At 47.2% G+C, this 20,877-nt stretch overlaps 1 protein-coding gene across 3 annotated transcripts in view; it reads right to left on the bottom strand.

The window, feature by feature from the left end:
* The window catches only part of NUDT21 (nudix hydrolase 21), a 200,835-nt gene that overhangs the window by 64,807 nt on the left and 115,151 nt on the right, over positions 1-20,877 (bottom strand). For all 3 annotated transcript variants that reach the window (XM_085640147.1, XM_085640146.1, XM_085640145.1), the window contains exon 3: positions 7,072-7,135. In XM_085640147.1, the coding sequence (XP_085496273.1) occupies positions 7,072-7,135 (64 nt within the window). The remainder of the gene's footprint in view (positions 1-7,071; positions 7,136-20,877) is intronic.

Genomic DNA, 20,877 nt, shown 5'->3' with positions numbered 1-20,877 from the left:
TTATGCCTCTAACTGCAGTGTCAGCAGAACCAAGCGCACATTTTATGGAGTTGTTGATGATTAGCTTTCGCTCATTAAAAATGTAATAATCAATTTTCGTGCATTCGTCTGGGAGATGTTGGAGGAGCTCTCCATTTCATCCCAATGAGTCCTGTCATAACAAGCTAAAAGACCTTAACTGTTGGCGATATGCCGCTGATTATCAGATTGGGCTGCTATATTTTTGCCTGAGGCATCAATCTGTCTTGACTCCTTTTCTGGGGGAGGTGCGTCCCTAGTTGTTAGGGAGTTTGCTCTTTTGCGTGCATTAACCACTACCAGGGAGTAGGTGTTAATTGCCCCTTAATGTATATAGGATCAGATGGTGCAGCCTTATATTTTATGTCCACTCGTGGGGTTATAATTCGTACCTTTATAGGGTACTTAAAAATGACATCTGCATGACACGAGAAGTACAACAACAACATCTCAACTGGTAGTATTATTATGGAGGACAGTTAGAAATGCATGTATAATACATTGCAAACGAGGAAGAGGGAGACTCTGGTAGAATTTTTGTAAGGTGCACTAGGCATCGCATATTTTCAAAGCATAATAAAGTACAGTTGTAACAGCACTGTAGGCAAAGAAATGCGTAAAAACAACCCGAAATTGGACTTGGTGCTCAAATGTGCAAGTGACACAACAAGTGGCGACGCAAGTGACAATGTGTATTCACCAGGAGGTGCAGCGTGGGACTGCCTTGCCGTCGGCGGAGGTAGTAAGACGAGGTGCACAGTGGGCAGCGTGTGCTGGTGTGGCGGGGGGCCCCAGTGGAGACTGGTCGGTGCTGGCTGGAGGGCCTGTAGAGAGTGGCGTGGGGCCCCGGACGCAGCAGCGACAGCGCCGCACGTGACTGAGCCGCTGCGCATAGCAGGGTCTGGTGGCAGGACCTGGGTTTTCGACGAGCTGGGCCCGGGCGCACCGGGAGCCTTGTGTGCCGCTTGGATTGTTTCAACGGGGCTCACGTTATGGGTCGCAACAAGTTGCCGGCGCAGGCCCAAGCGAACCAAATCGATAAGTATACAGTGGCTATGGGCAGGGAGGAGGGTCAGCAAGGCGCGAGTCAGCGCAGTGGAGTGGAGGATGACTCACCAGAACAGTCACTCCGGGACATCATGCTAGCGATTAAGGACATGCGTGGCACGATGGAAATTGGACTCAGTCACGGAGGAGGTTAACTTGCTCCGCGCTGACTTTCGCAAAATGTCTCAAAAGGTGGCAGCAGCGGAGAGTGGCATTGGGGGTTTGCAGGCCAAAATGAAGAGAATGGAGGAACAGGTCGCTTCCCTCACCAGAAACCAAACGAGAGTTATGGCCTGCCTGGAGGACCAGGAGAGACGGGCCCGACACAACAACCTCGCATCGTGGGGGTTCCGGAAGGTTTGGAAGGCCCGTCCGTGGACTGCTTCGTAGAGGACTTGATCCTTAATCACCTAAAGCCAAAACACCTTTCCAACTTCTTCTCAGCTGAAAGGGCTCACCGTGCGTTGGGGGGAAGCCTAAGCCTGGGTCAACTCCGCGCACCATACTAGCCCGTATGCTGAACTATAGAGATCGCGATGCCATCCTGCAGGCGTCCCGGATGTCTGGGGATCTGCGGTTGGAGAACGCCACCATCCGTTTTTTCCCCGACTTCACGCTGCACGTCCAACGCCGCCGCAGATCCTTCGATGGGGTCAAAAGAGCCCTTCGCGATCTTGGTGTGGAATACATGATGCTCTCCGGCAGAGGCGAGCGACTGGATGGAGGGCTGGCGTGCAGTGGGCCGTCAGGGTGGTCCGCGCAGAGCGGCCTCTAATCGCACTGGTCAGGAGGTCCGGGCCCGGCACGCATCGCCACGGGAGCACAGAGAGGGTGAGCAGGCTCCTGTAAAGTGACTGTAGTACCTTGGGTTGCACGGGGTACTGCTATGGTGCAGATGGGGGGGGCCAGGTGTTGCCGGTATCCGGGTTCGCTTTCTAGATGTTGGGTGGGTTACTATGTTGCGGGATGGCCGCGATGGAGCTATGATCACATGCTAACGTTTAGTTCTGCCGTTGCCGGTAGATGGCCTTGACATCTAGGCTGGGAGGGTGTGGTGGGGTCCATTTCGTTGTTTTGTCATGGGGGTGTGAACTTCGACAACTCAGTATGACGTCTTCTGCACGGCAGGCTCATGTTCTCTTGTTTGGTTGACACTATGGTGATGGGGCAACAAGCACTCTGCGAGTTTCCAGGGTGGGTGGGGGCCCACTTGGCAGGGAGGGGGGGTCGGGTTGGGAGGGAACAGTTGGGGCTGGGGGGTTGTTTTGGTTTAGCTCATGGTGGCTCACACTTGAATGTATGGTTGGGTTATTGGCGAAGCAGGTCTGGGAGGAGGACTGACTTGATGAACCATGGAACCTGGTACGGGCAGGGGTGATCAGGCACAACTACGAATCTGGACGTGGAATGTTAATGGGTTAGGCAAGATCAAGAGAACTTTGGTACTACAACATTTGAAGCGCCATTCCCCGGATGTGGAGCTGCTCCAAGAGACGCACCTTCAAGGTAACAGGTGTAAGGCCTTAGACCGTTTTGGCTACAAGTTGGTGGCCCATTCGGGATTCACGTCGGGATCTAGGGGGGGTTGGGATCCTTGTCCGAACTGCACTGCCCCTGATCCTTAATGGCGCTTGGACGGAGGACTCCGAGTGTATGGCTTCGGTGGCAGCTAGATGGGAGGGGAGGCTACTAGTTCATTGCTCGTGTTATGTTCCGCCCGGTCTGCATGCCTCGACGTTTCGGAAGCTAGGGGCGCACCTGATGGGCCTCCCCCAGGGCACCCTCGTGCTCGTAAGTGACACAAACGCGGTCATGGATGCTGACTGCGATCGTTCAGGGGCGAGAGCGGGCAATAGGGGGGAAATGGGACTGCGGGGGCTTTGCGACCGCGATGGGCCTTGAAGACGTATGGCGCTCGCACCATCCCTCCCTAAGGCAATATACGTTCTACTCAGCTAGACATGGGTCCTTTTCAAGAATAGATCATATTTTGGCGAGGGAGGACCATTTGGGGGATTTTGCAGACTCTTGCATTCTGGCCCGTGGAATTTGAGACCACTCCCCAGTGGGGGGCGGTCCTTCTGGGGGGCGCCAACCATTAGGGCGGCCTTCCCCAGGCTGGACCCTTGGCGCCTTTGGGACGACTCCATAAGAGATAAGCTGCGGGAATGCTCTCTGCAGTATTTTGCTGAGAATCAGGGTTCGGTGGACTTCCAGCTTACCGTGTGGGAACCGTATAAAACGGTCCTTAGGGGCCAGGCCCAGGCGCTAATTGGAGTCCAAAAAAAGTAGGAAGTGCGGCAGATTATGCAACTGGAACGGGACGTGGAGGAGATGGCGTGCAGGGTGGGTGGGACCCACTCAACTGACCTGGCCCATGCCCTGGCGCTCAAGCAGCAGGAACTTCGGTCATTGGCCGAAGGCGAGGCCCGGGCCTATTCTCTGGCCATGCAGCGGAGGATTTATGATGCAGGGGACAAAAGTATGAAGCTTCTGGCATGGCTCGAGCGCCGTCATCGTGAGCGTTCCTGGGTGGCGAAGGGGAGGGTTGCTTCCGGGTCGTTGGTTGACACGGGTGTGGCCATAGCGGAAGCATTTGCGTCCTACTATGAGGGGGTCTACTCCCCGGACTGTACTAGGTCAGAGCGGGATTGTGAGGAGTTCTTGCGGGATTTCGCACTTCCTACTCTATCTCAGGAACAAACACGCCGTCTGGATTCAGCTCTAACGGGGGCGGAACTCGGTGAGGCTCTTAACTCCCTGCAGGCAGGGAAGGCACAGGGGCCCAATGGGATCCCGGTGGAATTATACAGGATCAAGCTAGAGTGATTCTTGACCCGCTACGGTGCATGTTTCTCGAGGCCCGGGAGGTGGGTGGGCACACACCAGATCAGCGGGAAGCCACGATAGTGGTCATACACAAGGCTGGGAAACCGGTGGACCTATGCTCATCATACCGGCCCATCTCGCTGTTCAACATGGAGGCCAAGGTTTTGGCCAAGGCCTCGGCAATGCGATTATTATCGGTCTTGCCGGACCTGATCCATGTTGACCAATCAGGTTTCATGCCCCATAGGAGCAACCGGCATAATTTGAGAAGGCTATATGGAGTCCTGTACATGACTGAGGCAGTGGGTGATACTCAAACGGCCCTGATGTCCCTAGATGCAACGAGGGCCTTTGACAGTATCGAGTGGCCCTACCTATTTATGGTTCTTCAGAAGCTGGGCTTTGGCCCGGTTTTCTGTAGCTGGGTGCTACTACTGTATGAGCGGCCGGTAGCAAGGGTGAGGCTGAACGGCGCAATGTCCCGAACGTTCCCCCTGCGCAGGGGTACAAGGCAGGGGTGTCCCTTGTCCCCGCTTCTTTTTGCCCTCGCTCTCGAGCTGCTAGCGCATTGGATCAGGCAGGACAGGTCTTTCTGGGGCGTGGCGCACACTGATGATTGGGAAGAGCGCATTTCATTATACGCAGATGATATCGTCCTCTATATGGCCCGCCCATACCCCTTGATTGCACAGGCATCTCTTCGAGTTGTTTGGGAGCTACTCTGGCTTCTCAATTAATTGGTCCAAGTCTCTCATCTATCCCCTTTCGGGCCCGCCACATAGAATTCAGAGGGGCTGCTCGGCATCGATAGTAACAGACGGTTTCTGGTACTTGGGGATTTACGTTACTAGAAATAGTGGTGAACTCCTATCTAAAAATCTTGAACCGCTGTTGGCGAGGTTGGCCTCGGATGTGGTTCACTGGAAGTGCCTGCCTCTTACACTCGCCGGGCGTGCCACTCTGTTCAAAATGCTGGCTCTGCCGAGGTTGTTATATGTCCTGCAGAACACACCATATCCAGCCCCGAGGGAGGTGTTCAAGTGAATATCTCACTTGATCCGCGCGCTACTGTGGGGGGGGGGCGGCAGCCCGAGGGTCACGATGCGGAAACTCACGAGAGAAGTATACGATGGAGAGTTGGCCCTTCCGGACGTCCAACTATACTACTGGGCTTCCCAACTGCAGGTGGTCAATGATTGGGTATATGCGCCGAGTTCGGAGTCAGCCTATCGGGTAGACAGGTATGTCATGCCGGGAGGTACTTGTGAGCCGCTCCTCTACTCACGTCGCTGGCGCGGAGATTTGCCTTCACATATGGGGGTGGTACTGCAGTGCTGGCGGGAGGCGAATCGCTTCCTGGGATGGGCAGGTGCCCTGACCGGGAGGACCCCTTTGTGGGTGGGGAGGGGGGGGGGGGGGGGGGGGGGAAATCACCTGCCTGAGGTTAAGAGACTTGTGGGCTTTAAGGGCTGGATGTTAATTGGGATAGAATATCTAGGTGACGTCTGGAATAGAGATGCCCCCAGGTCCTTTGAGTACCTCCAACAACAATACCAAATGCACGAGTCGCAGCGGTTCCACTACCTTCGCCTTAGGCATGCCCTGCGGTCCCAGGTGGGCCCTGACGTTTCCATCACAGAGTATTCTCCCATGGAGGACAGGCTTTTGCTGGATCCCATCATAGGCAGGCCTACGGCGACCATTTATCGTAAACTCATTAATAACATGCCTGACCCACTTGTGTCCCGGCGGGAGAGATGGGAGGGAGACATAGGTCGCCTCGAGGACGACGACTGGCAGGACGCCTTGCAAAGCCCGCGTGAGGTGGGCATTCAGGTGAGGTTCCGCCTCGTGCAGTTTAAAATCCTGCATCGTGTGTATTACCCGCGTACTCATCTTTTCACATGGGGCAGAGGCCTGTCCACATTATGCGCGCGGGGATGTCAGGAAGAGGGGTCATTTTATCTTATCCTCTGGGAGTTCCCGAACATAGTACCCTTTTGGACGAAGGTGGCGCAGACGATGTCGGCCGTGGTGGGCTCACCGGTCCCAGTAAAGCCCAAATGGCTTTTTCTCATGATCTAAGGCCCTATAGACTGATCCAGGTATGACGGAATATGGCTTGCACTGGCGGCCGGGGTAGCGAAACGCAACATTGCCAGCTGCTGGGGGGCGCAGTAGCCGCCGCAATGGGACCAATGGCTCAGAGACTTGGATTGGTGTCAGAGGGCCGAAGAAACCATATATAAGGCCAGGGGCTGTGCAAAAAAATGGCAAAGGGGTATGGGGACCGTGGAAGAGATTTCGGGGTGCCCGGGCGGAGGTGGGGGTCAGAAATGAGTCTGCCCGTGGTTCACTCTGTTGACTGGTTTGGACACCATGCACTGGATTTACTCACTGTGCATTGCAATTTTGGTTGTATTCTGTCTGTGACCATGAGCAAAATTAATAAAGATTTTTTTTTTTTTTTAAAAGGAGAACATACCACAGACGTATATTCCAGAGAATGTTACTAAATAGCAGCAAGTTAGATGACTAGGGATTTTTATATCTACAATTCCAGGCCAAGTACTCAACTCATTTATTCATTCACTTCAAGGATTACACATGGATCATCCCTACACAGGTAAGAAGGCTCTGAATGCTAGATTCCACCCTTCAGCAGGATTATTATTCATTAATTTGCCCTCGATTGTCCACACTGATCACTATCGTCTAGTAAGAACTGTTACTTCAAATCATTGCCGTACCTTTGTAAGGTGGTATGTAGCATGTTACGAAAGCCCTGGAATAAAAAATACATACTCCATTTGGCAACAGAATTCTACATGGAAGATCTGTTTAAGTTTCACCATATTTTACAAATAGCAAGGCAAAGAGTAACCGAGCTGCACAAATACCACTTGATTTAGTCAGCCTAAAAAAAAGTTACGAGGATTTGAGAATCCTGCATTGGCGAAAAAACTAACGCTTCGAGATAGACAAGGAGAAAAATATTCTAAGGAGCTTCAGGTTGTATTTGATCAGGAGCTGTAGTTAAGCAATGTTTAAATCAATATGCATCAGGGAAAGGAAGAATTGAAAGTGGAAAGGTCATGCTCCTAACAGGACACAGGGAATCTTGCTTACAGAGAAATCAATTAACATATGAAGGCTTTGAAAAAAATTGAGACATACCTCGGTCATCAGTCGTTTAAGTCCTTCCACCTCATCTTCCCCAGGGTTGATTTCCCCTCCAGGCCTGTTAACATAAGACAGGTAATGAAATTCATGGATGCCTCTCTAACATGATTTGCCTGAACAACATCGGACTTCAAAAGCAGTTTGAAAACTGTTACATTTTCCAAGATTATCCAGGCAATGTTATATTTGAGATAAAAGTGGCATAGGAAATGATGCTCTACCTGCAGCAGTAAATTGTAATTGAATTTTTTTTTATTTAGATCTTATTACCCATGACGATGTGTTGAAGGGCATTGGTTTGTTACCTCTTTGTATTAGTTGTGTTAGGTTTGTGCTCCTAGTTTCTCCTATGTATAGTAGAGTTTACAGTGGAGATAGAATGATGAAAACAGATTTGAAAGGGGAAATATGAAGTGCTTATAAGTAGTGGTTGTGTGTGTGTTACCTGGGTGACATGGTGGCAAAAGCAAAGGAACATTTGAGAATGAAGTCGGAGGGGGGGGGGGGGCTAGTCAAATGTTTGGCCTGAGTCAGAGAGGAGGAATGGGACAGTGGTTGAAAGGAGGATTATAAATTGGGAAAAAAAAGAAATTAACTTACACCTGTTACAGTTCTATTATCTAGAGAAAATCCCTCTTTAACAAAATACCCATATGTGCAGAGAAGCAGCAATATTTACATGGTTGATATATACATTTATCTTGTGTTGAATTATGCAAATATTTTCATGACACTTCTTAAAGTTTCAGGAGCAGGCATAAATTCTATATATCCAACTATATGTACATAGTAGCAGCAATCATGTCACTGCCGGATACACATATATATAGGAGTGTAATATAATTATTTCCCATATATAAATGTATCTGCCTATAACAGGAAACCTAGTTCAATGATACATGTATAACAACTTCATCTCTAAACCATAAAAAGTTTAGTCTGTCATGTCAGAGCATAATGTTGTGGCACACTGTTGTGAGCATTGTTATGTTGGGAAGAACCAGCTCTTGACTAATCTTCAGAAGCTAAGATGGTTGTCAGTGGATCTTATGTGTGTGAGTAGTGACTTCCATAGTTTGGCTGCTTGAGCAGAGAAAGATGTTCCACTCGTGGTTTTTTCCTCGTATGTAGGAATATTGAGGAGAGAACCGTTCTTGAGCGTATGATCCTTTGTTGTATGCGTTTGCTGATTTTCTTCTTCATGAAGAGTAGTGCTTTGCCATGTAATGCATTGTGAGCATTATAAAGCAGCTTGAAGTAGGATCTTCTGGCAAATGGTAACCAATTTATGGCTCTCACGGCAAGGGAGATGTGTGCATGTGGCTTTACATGTCGGAAGTGTCTAGCAGCTAGATAGGCCAGACGCAAAGCTCGTAGGTTTTCCAATCACCAGGAGGAAGCATTTCAATTTTGAAGGCATTCAGTTTTAGGTGGCTCCATGTCATTCATTGGTCAACGGCTCAAAAGGTAACTGAACATTTTCAATGTTCCAAGCATGTTTTCCAATTTCAGAAGTATCGCTCATCTGCATAGTTGTATTTATTGATCAGATCTGGTAATGTTTTCAAAAAGATGTTGAAAAGCATGAGCTAGATGATTGAGCCTTGATAGACTACTGCTTTAATACAGTATAGTTTAGAAGAGAACGGAGGAGTATGTATAATATTTGTTCTATTGTGTAGGTACGAATAGATCCAAGCAAGAGCCGTCTCCTCTATTTTAGCTTCAAGACTTTGGATTTATCGAGGATAATGAGGGCAGAAGAGAAAGTCCATTCCTCCATCCCAACACTTGAACTAGCTCATACGCCAACAAACTCATTAATAGCAATTACACAAATTGCAAATTGAATGTCCATATAATATCCTTATAAGTGATGGTATTTACACTGACGGGAGGCTATAGCCTAAGCATGCTATTGAAGGAAACCACTGAATGAAGCATTGGATCACGAAGAATTGTGGGAACCAGATATCATGTGTTTAGAATAAAGTTTGCTTGGAATCTTTTCTGCTAAGCGAGATTTTCTCGCGAAACACGTGTTGGCCGTTTCGAATCATTACATTTATATGAAGATGTATACCCGTGTACCTGTTAAATTGTAATACCTGTGTTCGTATCAACTGAAGGCGAACTGTTTCAAGTGTCCAAGAGAAGGACATGCAATAACAAGTATTGGCATAGCCAATAGGTCACGCCTTTGGAACCGTATAAGTGTTTAGCCAGAGCTATTGGATTTGCTAATGTATTTAAGCTATGCTGCAAAGCAGCATGGCTGCTGTGCATCATGTTGAAAAGTTATAATAAAAAAAGTGTTATAAGTATCTTTGTTACCTTATATGCAACCAATAACACATTATATAGAACCGCACGACCCTATTAAAAAAAGAATGAACTTAAAAAATTTCTTATAGTTTCTGCAATGCTTGAGAAGAAGTGGAATGAAAAGTATTATTTTTAGGTCTCGCCTAGCTATTGCGTTTACGCAATCGCTATGCGAGACTCTAGTAAGAGGGGCATTTCAAAGTGCTCCCAAAAGTGGATTGCATGGCGAGCACGCGCACAATCACGTGCATCGTGCCGCCGTGCAATCCATTTGGGGAAGCGCTTCAGCCCACTGGCGTGAGCACGTGTAGCCACAGCCTCGGCATCATACTTCAAAGGGCCCGCTCCCCCGCCTGGAATGCGCTCCCCCGCCCCCGCCACAGCATGCCGAGAGATTGTTTCCTCATGGCGCCTCTCAACTGTCCCTCTCCCACCACAGGGCTAGTCTCACGGACGCATTGCCATGGTGGTATGCGTTTTTGCTGTGTACTTTTCATTGGTTGCACTTTTGGTGGCATGCGTTTTTGCATTATGCATTTCTGCTGTGTGCTTTTGATGGTACACTGTTTGGAACCCGCATTATACTGATGACAAGATGCACCTGACTTTTTCCATCATTTTGATCGGGATGATAACCACAGGAGTTCTCACAAATCAAAAACACGTGTCTTGAACACGGACCTGCCGATTTTTCCCAGCACAAATTTTACTATGTACAACAGAGTGTGATTTCTGGCATGAAAAATATGACAAATATGCAATAGCGGCCCGTTTTGTAGCCCGGACGACGTAAACTGGCAGCATTACCACATTGCCTATATGCGAAGCGTGTTATGGTGAATTTACCACAAGCCAGGACATCTCCCTTGTATCCCCTGCTGCAATACTGCATCACTGTACCAAGCTACATAAATGTTTATTCATAAAAACACGAACACACATGCTGCTTTACAGCAGAGCGTAAATACATTGACAAAGCCAATAGCTCTGGCTAAACACTTATAAGGTTCCAAAGGCGAGACCTATTAGCTATTCCAATGCTTGTTTTACTAAAGTTGCAGTGATCTGGACATTCATCAAGAGGTGTGAGGGTATGGGGGGGGGGGGGGGGTCGGGAGGTGGCATTCCATTAGTCTAAACCCGAATTACTAGTCCTCCGGTTCTTGTTTTCCTTCAACTTATGCCCACTCTTGATCAGCTGCAGTTTTTTGCTTTTCTTTTTTTTGCTAGAAAAGTATATTTAGAAACTGGTCTTAAAGTGCTGGATCTGAGGAGTGAACATGCGTTTTCCTTGTGAGTGTTTCAGTCGGTTGGTTGGTTACTACTGATTGTTTATTAACAATATTTATACTTTGTTGCTAGGATAGCGGCCACTTTACATTATGGGGATGCCACTTTAAATCTGCAGCACTAACTTCGTTCTGACTTGTATTTAAAATGTACGTCTTCTTTTGAAATGAGTGTCACTCCACACAATGCAGTTTTAGTCATTAAGTGTGGACGTAGTTATTAATAGTAACTTGTTCCGCATGTTGGAAGTACTGCAGATGCTCAGTCCTCATTGACATGTTAATGAATCCTTACCACCCCACTCCCCCCAGCCCTTCTGCCTTTAGAGACGCTGCCACTGCCCCGGTTCCACTGTGCTTTTTGCAGCACTGGCTTATCGGGAGTTTCTCAGGCGTCATCATAGCAGCGCTGTTAGCACTAGGCTCGTGAAGGCCAGTCTGCCCGTGCCCCCTGCTTGCACCAGACTCAAGCAGACAGTGTGCGCTCACACCAGGCTCGGATGGTTCTGTGTCAATCATGTGACGTCACATACTTGTGTATGTAGAAATAATTGCAGGGGAATCTCCTGAAAGCTGAAGAGACTTCTCGGGTCAAAAGCCAAGGAAAAGACCAATTTTTTGTGAAAAGAATTGCAGATCAATGCACAGTCCTTTCTCATTTGAGAAGGGACGTATCGTGTTTCACCCGCCTTGAGCCAGGGAAAGGCTATGCCCACCTCTTGGAAAGGGCAAGGCTTCTGTTGAACAGCAACACACACTCTGCCATGTTTACATACAGCATGTGCCAATCACACAAGCTTACACGGTGCCCATAGTTCAGAGAACACACAGGTATACGCACAGTGTGAGCTCAACTCACATGTGCGCGCTGCAGAATGCAGAGACCCTATTCGTATACAAACTGGATTTAAAGTTGAAATAATGGCAAAGCTGAGTTCCGAGCGGAGCACTGGAAAGGCAGACCATCTGTGCTGTAAAGAGCTTGTGACTCGGCTCTGCCATTACGCGAGGAGCAGTTGCACAAAAAAAACAAGCAGGGGCGGTAACAAAGAAGCACAATTCCCAACCAGAAGCTAGTAAACAAGCTAAAAGCACACCCTCCTACATCATCCTAAACAAAGATGGCGTCTCCCTGTCCAGATGGGCCATCCTAAAAGTGGACAAGGCGGTAAGCCAAAAGCCCGATTTCCAATCAAGCGCCGTCGTTTAACATAAACGATGACGTGTGCCAATTGGAAACAAGTGCGGGGCTTAAAGTCCCTTCAGAAACTGTATTGAGCAGCGCATGCACGCTGCTGATGCCAGGCGCGACCTAAAAAAGGATTTATATGGACATTCAATTTGTGTTTTTCTCAGTTCATGATTTAATGTATGGAACATTCCCTGAAAAGAAAACAGGGAACTGAGAAGTAGCGCCGGGCATTTTCTCTTTTTCCTACTGTAATTTGAGCAATTACACACACTGCACCTTGGTCTCTCATTCGAATCATCGCTCCAATATAATTTTGTCATATGAATGCCGCAAGAGATTTCATTAAGCCAAATCTGGTTGAAACACTTGATTGGGACCACATGTGACAACTAATAACGTGTAATCTAAAGTAACCACTGAAGATGCAGTTAATACATTTGGTAATGTACAGTCGTGGAAGCTTCACTTCAAGAGCAAGAGGTATCTGGTTGTGCCAGTCCACAGTTCTCTCTCGAATCTCTGGCTATTTCTGGGTGGATCCAAACCTCACCTCTACTTACCCATATCCCTTGGAGGTGTTCTTTCTGCTGGCAATTCCAGCCTTTATTTTCAGCCGGAGGAACCGTTCATATGCTTGGGGTGCTCAATGGAGTTAATTCAGGTTTGCAGTATACTTATATGGTCTGAGTCTACGTTGCTGAGCATTAGCTATTAAGCCTGCCACTAGCCAAGACATTTTTGATTGTAATAAAATTACTTACATGATAAAGTTATACAGCTTTTCAGCCGGCTACTTCGTCCAGAGGACACTGTAAAAATTTGGACTTTTGAGACCAAAAAAAGGAAAATGTTGCCTACCCTGTAAGCATCTGTTCATGGCACGTAATGCCAAAGACCCACATGCCATCCCCCCCACCCTCCCTACTAAGTGCTGGGCATGTGCGTGCACAGACCAATTCAAGAAGACCCCGCGTCTCGAGACAGTGACTCCACCCACCACTGTCAACATGCATGGGCACTGGCTTCACTGCCAGACTGCTTCCTCTTCTCAAAGGGTGAGGATGTAGCTGGAGCACAGAGATACAAGAAAGATGACCACACGCAGGTAAAGATAAAACAATGGTGCTTCAAACATCAAAAGGCTGTTGGGGAGCTGGGTGAGCGCATGCGAATATAGCATAAACCATGAATAAGTACTTGGGGGGGGTGGGGGGGGGGGGGGAAGAGACACAGCCTACCTAAACATTTCTGTTTCATAGTGGAATGCACCAAACGAAAAGCATTAACAGGGAAGTAAATTCAGCCATATACAGTAATCAATTTAATATATGTGGTCTTCATAAGCTAAGTAGGCAACCTTTGAAATGAGGTTTACGCATCAAACCGTTCACTACTTTTAACCTAGGCCTCCTTTAGATCCCTCCTAAAATTGCCTTCTGAGCTTAAAGTGCAGCCGCACTCCTCATTTCTTTAATTTATATGAAAGTGCAAGCATAATTCCTGGATCTTTGACCCTTATTCAGCCCTACAAAGAGATGCTCTAATCTATTCCCTTCTTCAACCAATTGAACAGTTAGTTGCAATCTTTTATGTGATTTGGTATATGTAGTACACATTACTGCCATTGCGATGCCATATCACTGTGATCTATTGTGAAGGCGCATTTCTGCATGGTTCTGTGTTTTCATGCAGACAAGAATCTCATTAGAAAGCCCCTAACTACAGTTCCAGTAACTGTGCCCCCCCCCCCACCTCTAATTCCGAGATCTGTTCCCCTAATCTTCAGGCTCATGGTGGAGAGGACATGGCTGTTCTCGGCCCAACCCAACCATCCCCCACTTCTCCGAAGCGACTGAAAAACAAACTTTCCGGGAAACATAGTATCAAATAGACAAACATCTTGAAATAGTGGTCTCGCTACAAAAATATTGGCCTGTATTGAACTTAAAAAAAACTGCAGAAATAACTTCAAATATATTCAAACCTTTGGTAATCCACTATTATAACTTCAGTTTCAGTATACTTAAAGGAAAATGCATGAACGTGAGAATACGAAAATGAATGGTCAACATGACAAGTGTGCTCCTAGCAAGCACATATTCAAATCAAGAGGGACAACTGTTTATGCATCCCATAAAACTACAACGAAGATATCACCTCAAACATGCACTGGAGGTAAACTGAATAGGTACCCTATCAGATGACAAGGGGCGCCATCCTGGGGAATTCGGGAGAGGAAGAGTGGACCAAGATTTTGGAATCACGACTCCCACAAATGCTGCAGGCCTGGGATAGCTTGAGAAGCACCCTGGGAGTGGAAGAAAGTTATGGGTATGGCTTAGAAATGAATGCAAGGAATGGTGCACGAGGAAGCGTAGAGTGATAGAGCATTAACTGGATGAAGTAATCAGCCATAGTTAAGCACTGGAAACACCACATTTGCTAGCAGAAGAGAATATAAACTTAGGAGGAGAGGATATATTGAGCAGAGGGTGGCCAATTGGGGGTACCAAGTAGGAGGTACTGCTCAGAGTGTAACTAGGTACCTCTAAACTAGCACAAAAATGTTAAGGAAAATGCTACTTACCAGTAGGCATCTGTTCTTGGCATGTAGAGTTGCAGAGATTCACACTCTGTGCATAGATCGTCATCTGGTGTTGAGCTCTGATGCTTGCACCTTGTTGTTGTCTTGGAAGAAGTCTTTTGTAGTCATGAGATAGGTGACTCCTCCCTTGGACGATAGTGCGCATGGGCATCGACTCCATCCTCAGATTGTTTTTCGCCATGAAGGGAAATGATGGAGTTTGTAATAAACAGAAAGATGTCCATGAGAATGTATCTAAGTAAGATAACACTGGAACAGATACAGGTTCCGGGGAGGTGGGTGGGCGTGTGAATCTCTGCAGCTCTACATGCCAGGAACAGATGCATACTGGTAAGTAGCATTTTTCGTTTGAGGCATATGAGCTGAAGAATTCACACTCTGAGCATAGACTGTACAGCAGTGTCTCCCCTAGCGGTGGTCGCCTGTATCGGTTGCAGTGGTTTGAAAAAGTGTCCTAAGAACAGCTTGGCCTACAGAAGCTTGTTGCTTTGCCTGCACATCTACATAATAGTGTTTGGTGAAGGTGTGTGTTGTAGACCATGTTGCTGCCTTACAAATGTCTTCTAGGGGAATGTCCCCTAAGAATACCATGGAAGCCCCTAGTTTGCATGTTGAATGCGCTCTTGTGGGAATTGTTAATGTACGTTTTGCTTTCTGATAGCATATTTGAATACATTTTACTATCCACCTGGCAATTCCCGCTTTGGAAATTAGATTGCCTTTATGAAGTGGAGAGAAGGCTACAAACAGTTGTTTTGTTTTCCTAAAGTTTTTAGTCCTATGTAGTAAAGTAAAGCTCTTTTGATGTGGAGCGCGTGAAGAGCCCTTTCCGCTACAGAATCAGGATTTTGGAAAAATACTGGCAACTCTACTGATTAAGAGTGGAAAGCAGAGATTACTTTGGGAAGGAATTTTAGATTTGTCCTAAGAACCACCTTGTTACGATGTATTTGTAAGAATGGTTCTTGTATGGTTAAAGCCTGGATCTCACTTACTCTCCTGAGAGATGGGATTGCGATAAGGAAAGCCACTTTACATGTAAGGAATTGTAATTCACATTTTTGTAAAGGCTCAAATGGTGGACCCATGAGTCTAGTAAGAATAATGTTTAGGTTCCACACTGGAGAGGGTGGCAGTCTGGGTGGAATTATCCTTTTAAGGCCTTCCATAAAGGCTTTGATAGCAGGCACTCTAAACAATGACAAATGTGGTCTGTTTTGTAGGTAGGCGGCAAGGGCAGCCAGATGTAATCTTATGGATGAGTATGCCAGATAGCAGATAATGTTTTGAATTGAAGCATCCAATGGGTCAATTTTGATTATTATTGCAGTAAATGACGAATCTCCTCCATTTAGCTGCATAGCAAGCTCTAGTAGTGGGGCGTCTGGGTTCTTTAATAATGTTCATACAGTCCGGTGGGAAGTTGAGGTAACCAAACTCTAGGATTTCAGGAGCCAGATACAGTTGTGCTGGATCTGGGTGCCTTATCTCTCCATGGTTCTGCGTTAGCAGCTTTGGGGTGAGAACTAATTTTTGGTGTGGAACTACTGAGAATTCGAGCAGTGTTGTGAATCATGGTTGCCGTGCCCATGTTGGAGCATCTAAGATCATCTTGAGACTGTTGTTTGAGGTTGCGCACTACTAGTGGAATGAGCGGGAGCGGCGGAAAAGCATACGCAAATCTGCCTGACCAGTTCATCCATATCGCATTGCCCTTGGACAACGGGTATGGGAACCTGGCGGCGAAGGTTGGGCATTTTGCGTTTGCATGTGTGGCGAACAGATCTAGGTCTTGTTGGCCTCACCTCTGGAAGAGGGGTTGAAGAACTTGCGGATGAAGTTCCCATTTGTGTATTTGTTGAGTCGGACGACTTAACAGATCCGCCATCTGCTTGTTCACACTTGGAAGATGTTCTGACAGAAGATAGGTTTTGTGGAATGGCCCATCTCATATACTTTGCGCTAGATGAGACAGCTGCAAAGAGTGTGTTCCTCCTTGTTTCTGTATGTAATACATTACTGTAATATTGTCTGTGCGAATTAGGACAGCTTTGTTGAGGAGATGTGTTTAGAACGACTTTATAGCTAGAAAAATTGCCAGTAATTCTAAGTAATCGATGTAGAACCGTTTTTGAGGAGTGGTCCACCTGCCCTGAATTGTGTGGTTTAGGAGATGGGCTAATCTGTGGAACCGCCTCTAGGAACGGGCCGCCCTCTAGAAAGATTTTGTGTGTTCCACCACTGCAGAGAGCGATGTGTGCAGCTGTCCACCAACACAAGATCTGCAAGTTGACCTTGAACCTGGTTCCACTGATGTGCTAAGCATTCCTGCAAAGGGCGCATCTGAAGTCTTGCGTGAGGTACAATGAAAATGCATGAGACCATCATTCCTATGAGTTGCATAAACACTCTGGCTGGAAGAGTGTGTTGGGGCTGAAATTTGATGAGGAGGGTTTGCATACTGGCTATCCTTGCTGGATTGGGGTATGCTAGAGCTCTGGAAGTGTCTATTGTGGCTCCTAGATACTGATGAATGTAGGAGGGTTGAAGGGTTGAATGTGTGACTTGGTGTAGTTTACTGTGAACCCCAATTTGTGTAGCTGAATGGTTTGATGAGTGTGGTGAACACACTGGTTGTATGACTTGGCTTTCATAAGCCAGTCGTCAAGGTATGGAAATACATGGATTTGTTGTCCTCGCAAGTGTGCTGCTACTACTGCAAGGCACTTTGTGAACACTCTGGGTGCTGTGGTCATCCCAAATGGAAAGACTTTGAACTGATAGTGTTGTCCGTCCAGTGTGAACCTTCGGTATTTTCTGTGAGCAGGGTGAATGGGAATATGAAAGTAGGAGTCCTTGAGATCTAGTGTGGCAAGGAAGTTGCCTTGTTGAAGCAGTGGAAGGACTTGTTGAAGAGTGATCATGTGAAAATGATCTGACTGTATGTAGAGATTGAGGGGTCTGAGGTTCAATATTGGCCTCAGGGTACCGTCCTTTTTGGAGATTAGGAAATGTAGAGTAAACTCCTGGTCCTTGATGTTGTATGGGGACGTGCTTTTGAAGCAGTGAAAGAACTTCTTGTTTGAGGAGTGTCAGATGTTCCGTGGACATTGGACGCTGCTTGGGTGGTATATTGGGTGGAGTTGCTGTAAGTTCCAGGCAGTAACCATACTGGATAATTTGTCTCACCCACTTCTCTGTGGTGATGGATTTCCAGACAGGTAGGAACTGTGAGAGTCTCCCTCCGACCGGAGTCGAACGGTCTGGAGGGAAGTCACTGTTTATTAGAGGGAGAGGCGTGAGTGTAGTTACCTCGGCCTCTTATTTGTTATTTCCTCTGTATTCACCTCTAAAATATCCTCTGTTAGGGGAGGTTTGTGTGGGGTTTTTGTATGAGGAAGAAGCAGTGTCTGCACTGATATTTTTGGATGCGCCTCTATAGAAGGAGCGCCGAAAGGAACCTTGTGTGGATGGAGACTCTAATACTCCCATGGATTTAGCAGTCTCCGTGTCCTTTTTCATTTTTTTCTAAGGCTGTATCCGCAGCTGGGCCAAACAGTTGTTCATGATTGAACGGGAGATTGAGGGTAGTCGTTTGTACCGCCTGTTTGAAGCCAGTGATGCGCAACCAGGCATGTCTTCTCAGTAACACACTAGTGTTAATGGACCTGGACGCAGTGTCTGCTGCATCAAGGGCACACTTGACTGATGCATTAGTTAATAATTTGTGTTCTTGAATTAAATCATTGGCCTGGGTCTTATATTGAGGAGGCAAATGCTGCAATAGGGTTTCTAGTTGGCCGTAATGAGCCCTATCATACCTGGCAAGTAATGCCTGTGCATTGGCTATTCTCCAGTGATTAGCTGCTTGGGCAGCAACTCATTTGCCCGAAGCATCTAATAATTTAGACTCCTTGTCCGGAGGCGTAGCATCACCGCGGGTTTGAGAGTTGGCACGTTGTGTAGCATTGGTGACCACTAGAGAATCCAAAGGTAGTTGACCCTTGATGTAGGTAGGATCATTGGGAGCGGGTTTATATTTGTTGTCAATTCTGGGGTTGTGAATTCTAACCCTTACAGGGTCTTTGAATATGGCTGGGGTGTGTTTAATAACGTCTTTTAGGATTGGTAATGTTTGTACAGTATTTTGTGACTGTTCGATGGTATCTATTAGGAAGTCCTCCTCTGCGGGATCCGAATACATTTGAACACCATGGTACTGGGCAGCCCTATCTATAAGCTGGCTAAAACCAATATTGTCACCTGGGGGAGATGGCTTTGTTGGGTATACATCAGGGTCTGGGAGGTCTGAAGGGCCTACTGGGTCATCATAATCATCCCAATCATCCTGTGGTACATCTGTGCCATCATCAGGGTCAATGAAAGGGTCATTGTTTCTTTCCCCACCCCCTAAATCATCATCATCCTGTGGTGGTGGTGAGTATGGTGTTATTATGGGAGAGTGTGGTGGAGAGAAAGGCTTGGGAGGAAGAACAGGAGAAGAGGGTCGTAGAGGTGAAGTAGCACAGTCTTTTCTTTGGAGGCACCTCAGGAATGTGTGGGGTGTCCAATTTCCTCTTCTTGTGTTGAACACTAACCACATGTCCTGTTTTGGGGTCCACTTGGAGTGTTTTTCGTTTTGGATCGATGGGATCCGGTCTTCGGTAGTCGCTTTCGGCACCGATTTTTACGGGTCCGAGCGAGGTTTAGATTTGGGCTCTACAACCTTCGAAGGTTTTTTTTAATCCTTCGGCTTCGATGTCGAAATCTTTTTCGGCTCCGAATTGTTTGTGTTTCAGGTCCAAGGCCTTTTCCTTTGGCGCCGAGGTGCTCGGTGCCAATTGTTTTCTGGGGACTGCAGGAGTTGGATGCGCTCCCGGCTTCGGTGCCAAAAAACTACAACGAAGATATCACCTCAAACATGCACTGGAGGTAAACTGAATAGGTACCCTATCAGATGACAAGGGGCGCCATCCTGGGGAATTCGGGAGAGGAAGAGTGGACCAAGATTTTGGAATCACGACTCCCACAAATGCTGCAGGCCTGGGATAGCTTGAGAAGCACCCTGGGAGTGGAAGAAAGTTATGGGTATGGCTTAGAAATGAATGCAAGGAATGGTGCACGAGGAAGCGTAGAGTGATAGAGCATTAACTGGATGAAGTAATCAGCCATAGTTAAGCACTGGAAACACCACATTTGCTAGCAGAAGAGAATATAAACTTAGGAGGAGAGGATATATTGAGCAGAGGGTGGCCAATTGGGGGTACCAAGTAGGAGGTACTGCTCAGAGTGTAACTAGGTACCTCTAAACTAGCACAAAAATGTTAAGGAAAATGCTACTTACCAGTAGGCATCTGTTCTTGGCATGTAGAGTTGCAGAGATTCACACTCTGTGCATAGATCGTCATCTGGTGTTGAGCTCTGATGCTTGCACCTTGTTGTTGTCTTGGAAGAAGTCTTTTGTAGTCATGAGATAGGTGACTCCTCCCTTGGACGATAGTGCGCATGGGCATCGACTCCATCCTCAGATTGTTTTTCGCCATGAAGGGAAATGATGGAGTTTGTAATAAACAGAAAGATGTCCATGAGAATGTATCTAAGTAAGATAACACTGGAACAGATACAGGTTCCGGGGAGGTGGGTGGGCGTGTGAATCTCTGCAGCTCTACATGCCAGGAACAGATGCATACTGGTAAGTAGCATTTTTCGTTTGAGGCATATGAGCTGAAGAATTCACACTCTGAGCATAGACTGTACAGCAGTGTCTCCCCTAGCGGTGGTCGCCTGTATCGGTTGCAGTGGTTTGAAAAAGTGTCCTAAGAACAGCTTGGCCTACAGAAGCTTGTTGCTTTGCCTGCACATCTACATAATAGTGTTTGGTGAAGGTGTGTGTTGTAGACCATGTTGCTGCCTTACAAATGTCTTCTAGGGGAATGTCCCCTAAGAATACCATGGAAGCCCCTAGTTTGCATGTTGAATGCGCTCTCGATGTCGAAATCTTTTTCGGCTCCGAATTGTTTGTGTTTCAGGTCCAAGGCCTTTTCCTTTGGCGCCGAGGTGCTCGGTGCCAATTGTTTTCTGGGGACTGCAGGAGTTGGATGCGCTCCCGGCTTCGGTGCCAATGGTGTCTGTGGGGCACTGATATGCGGTTTGGTTAGTGCCGAGCCACCAGAAGGCTTCTCCTTTGTCTTCGGAGCCGGGGGCGGGGCTTCTGCAGCTTTCTTTCAGTCGCGACTGGGGCCAGCAGGCGAAGTCTTGACCGTAGCCTTCTTTTTGTCAGGTGGGATAGGGGCAGTTGTACTCACTTGTTGACCTGGAGCGATGTGGTCGTGTGAGTCAGAGTCTTCTGCCTCAGAAACAATTTCAAGATCCTCCAAATTCTACTCCGG

The sequence above is a fragment of the Triturus cristatus genome, chromosome 12 (genome assembly GCF_964204655.1).
Source record: "Triturus cristatus chromosome 12, aTriCri1.1, whole genome shotgun sequence".
Classification (NCBI taxonomy): domain Eukaryota; kingdom Metazoa; phylum Chordata; class Amphibia; order Caudata; family Salamandridae; genus Triturus; species Triturus cristatus.
Note: the sequence above shows the minus strand (reverse complement) of the source record. Positions and strands in the feature narration are given on the sequence as shown.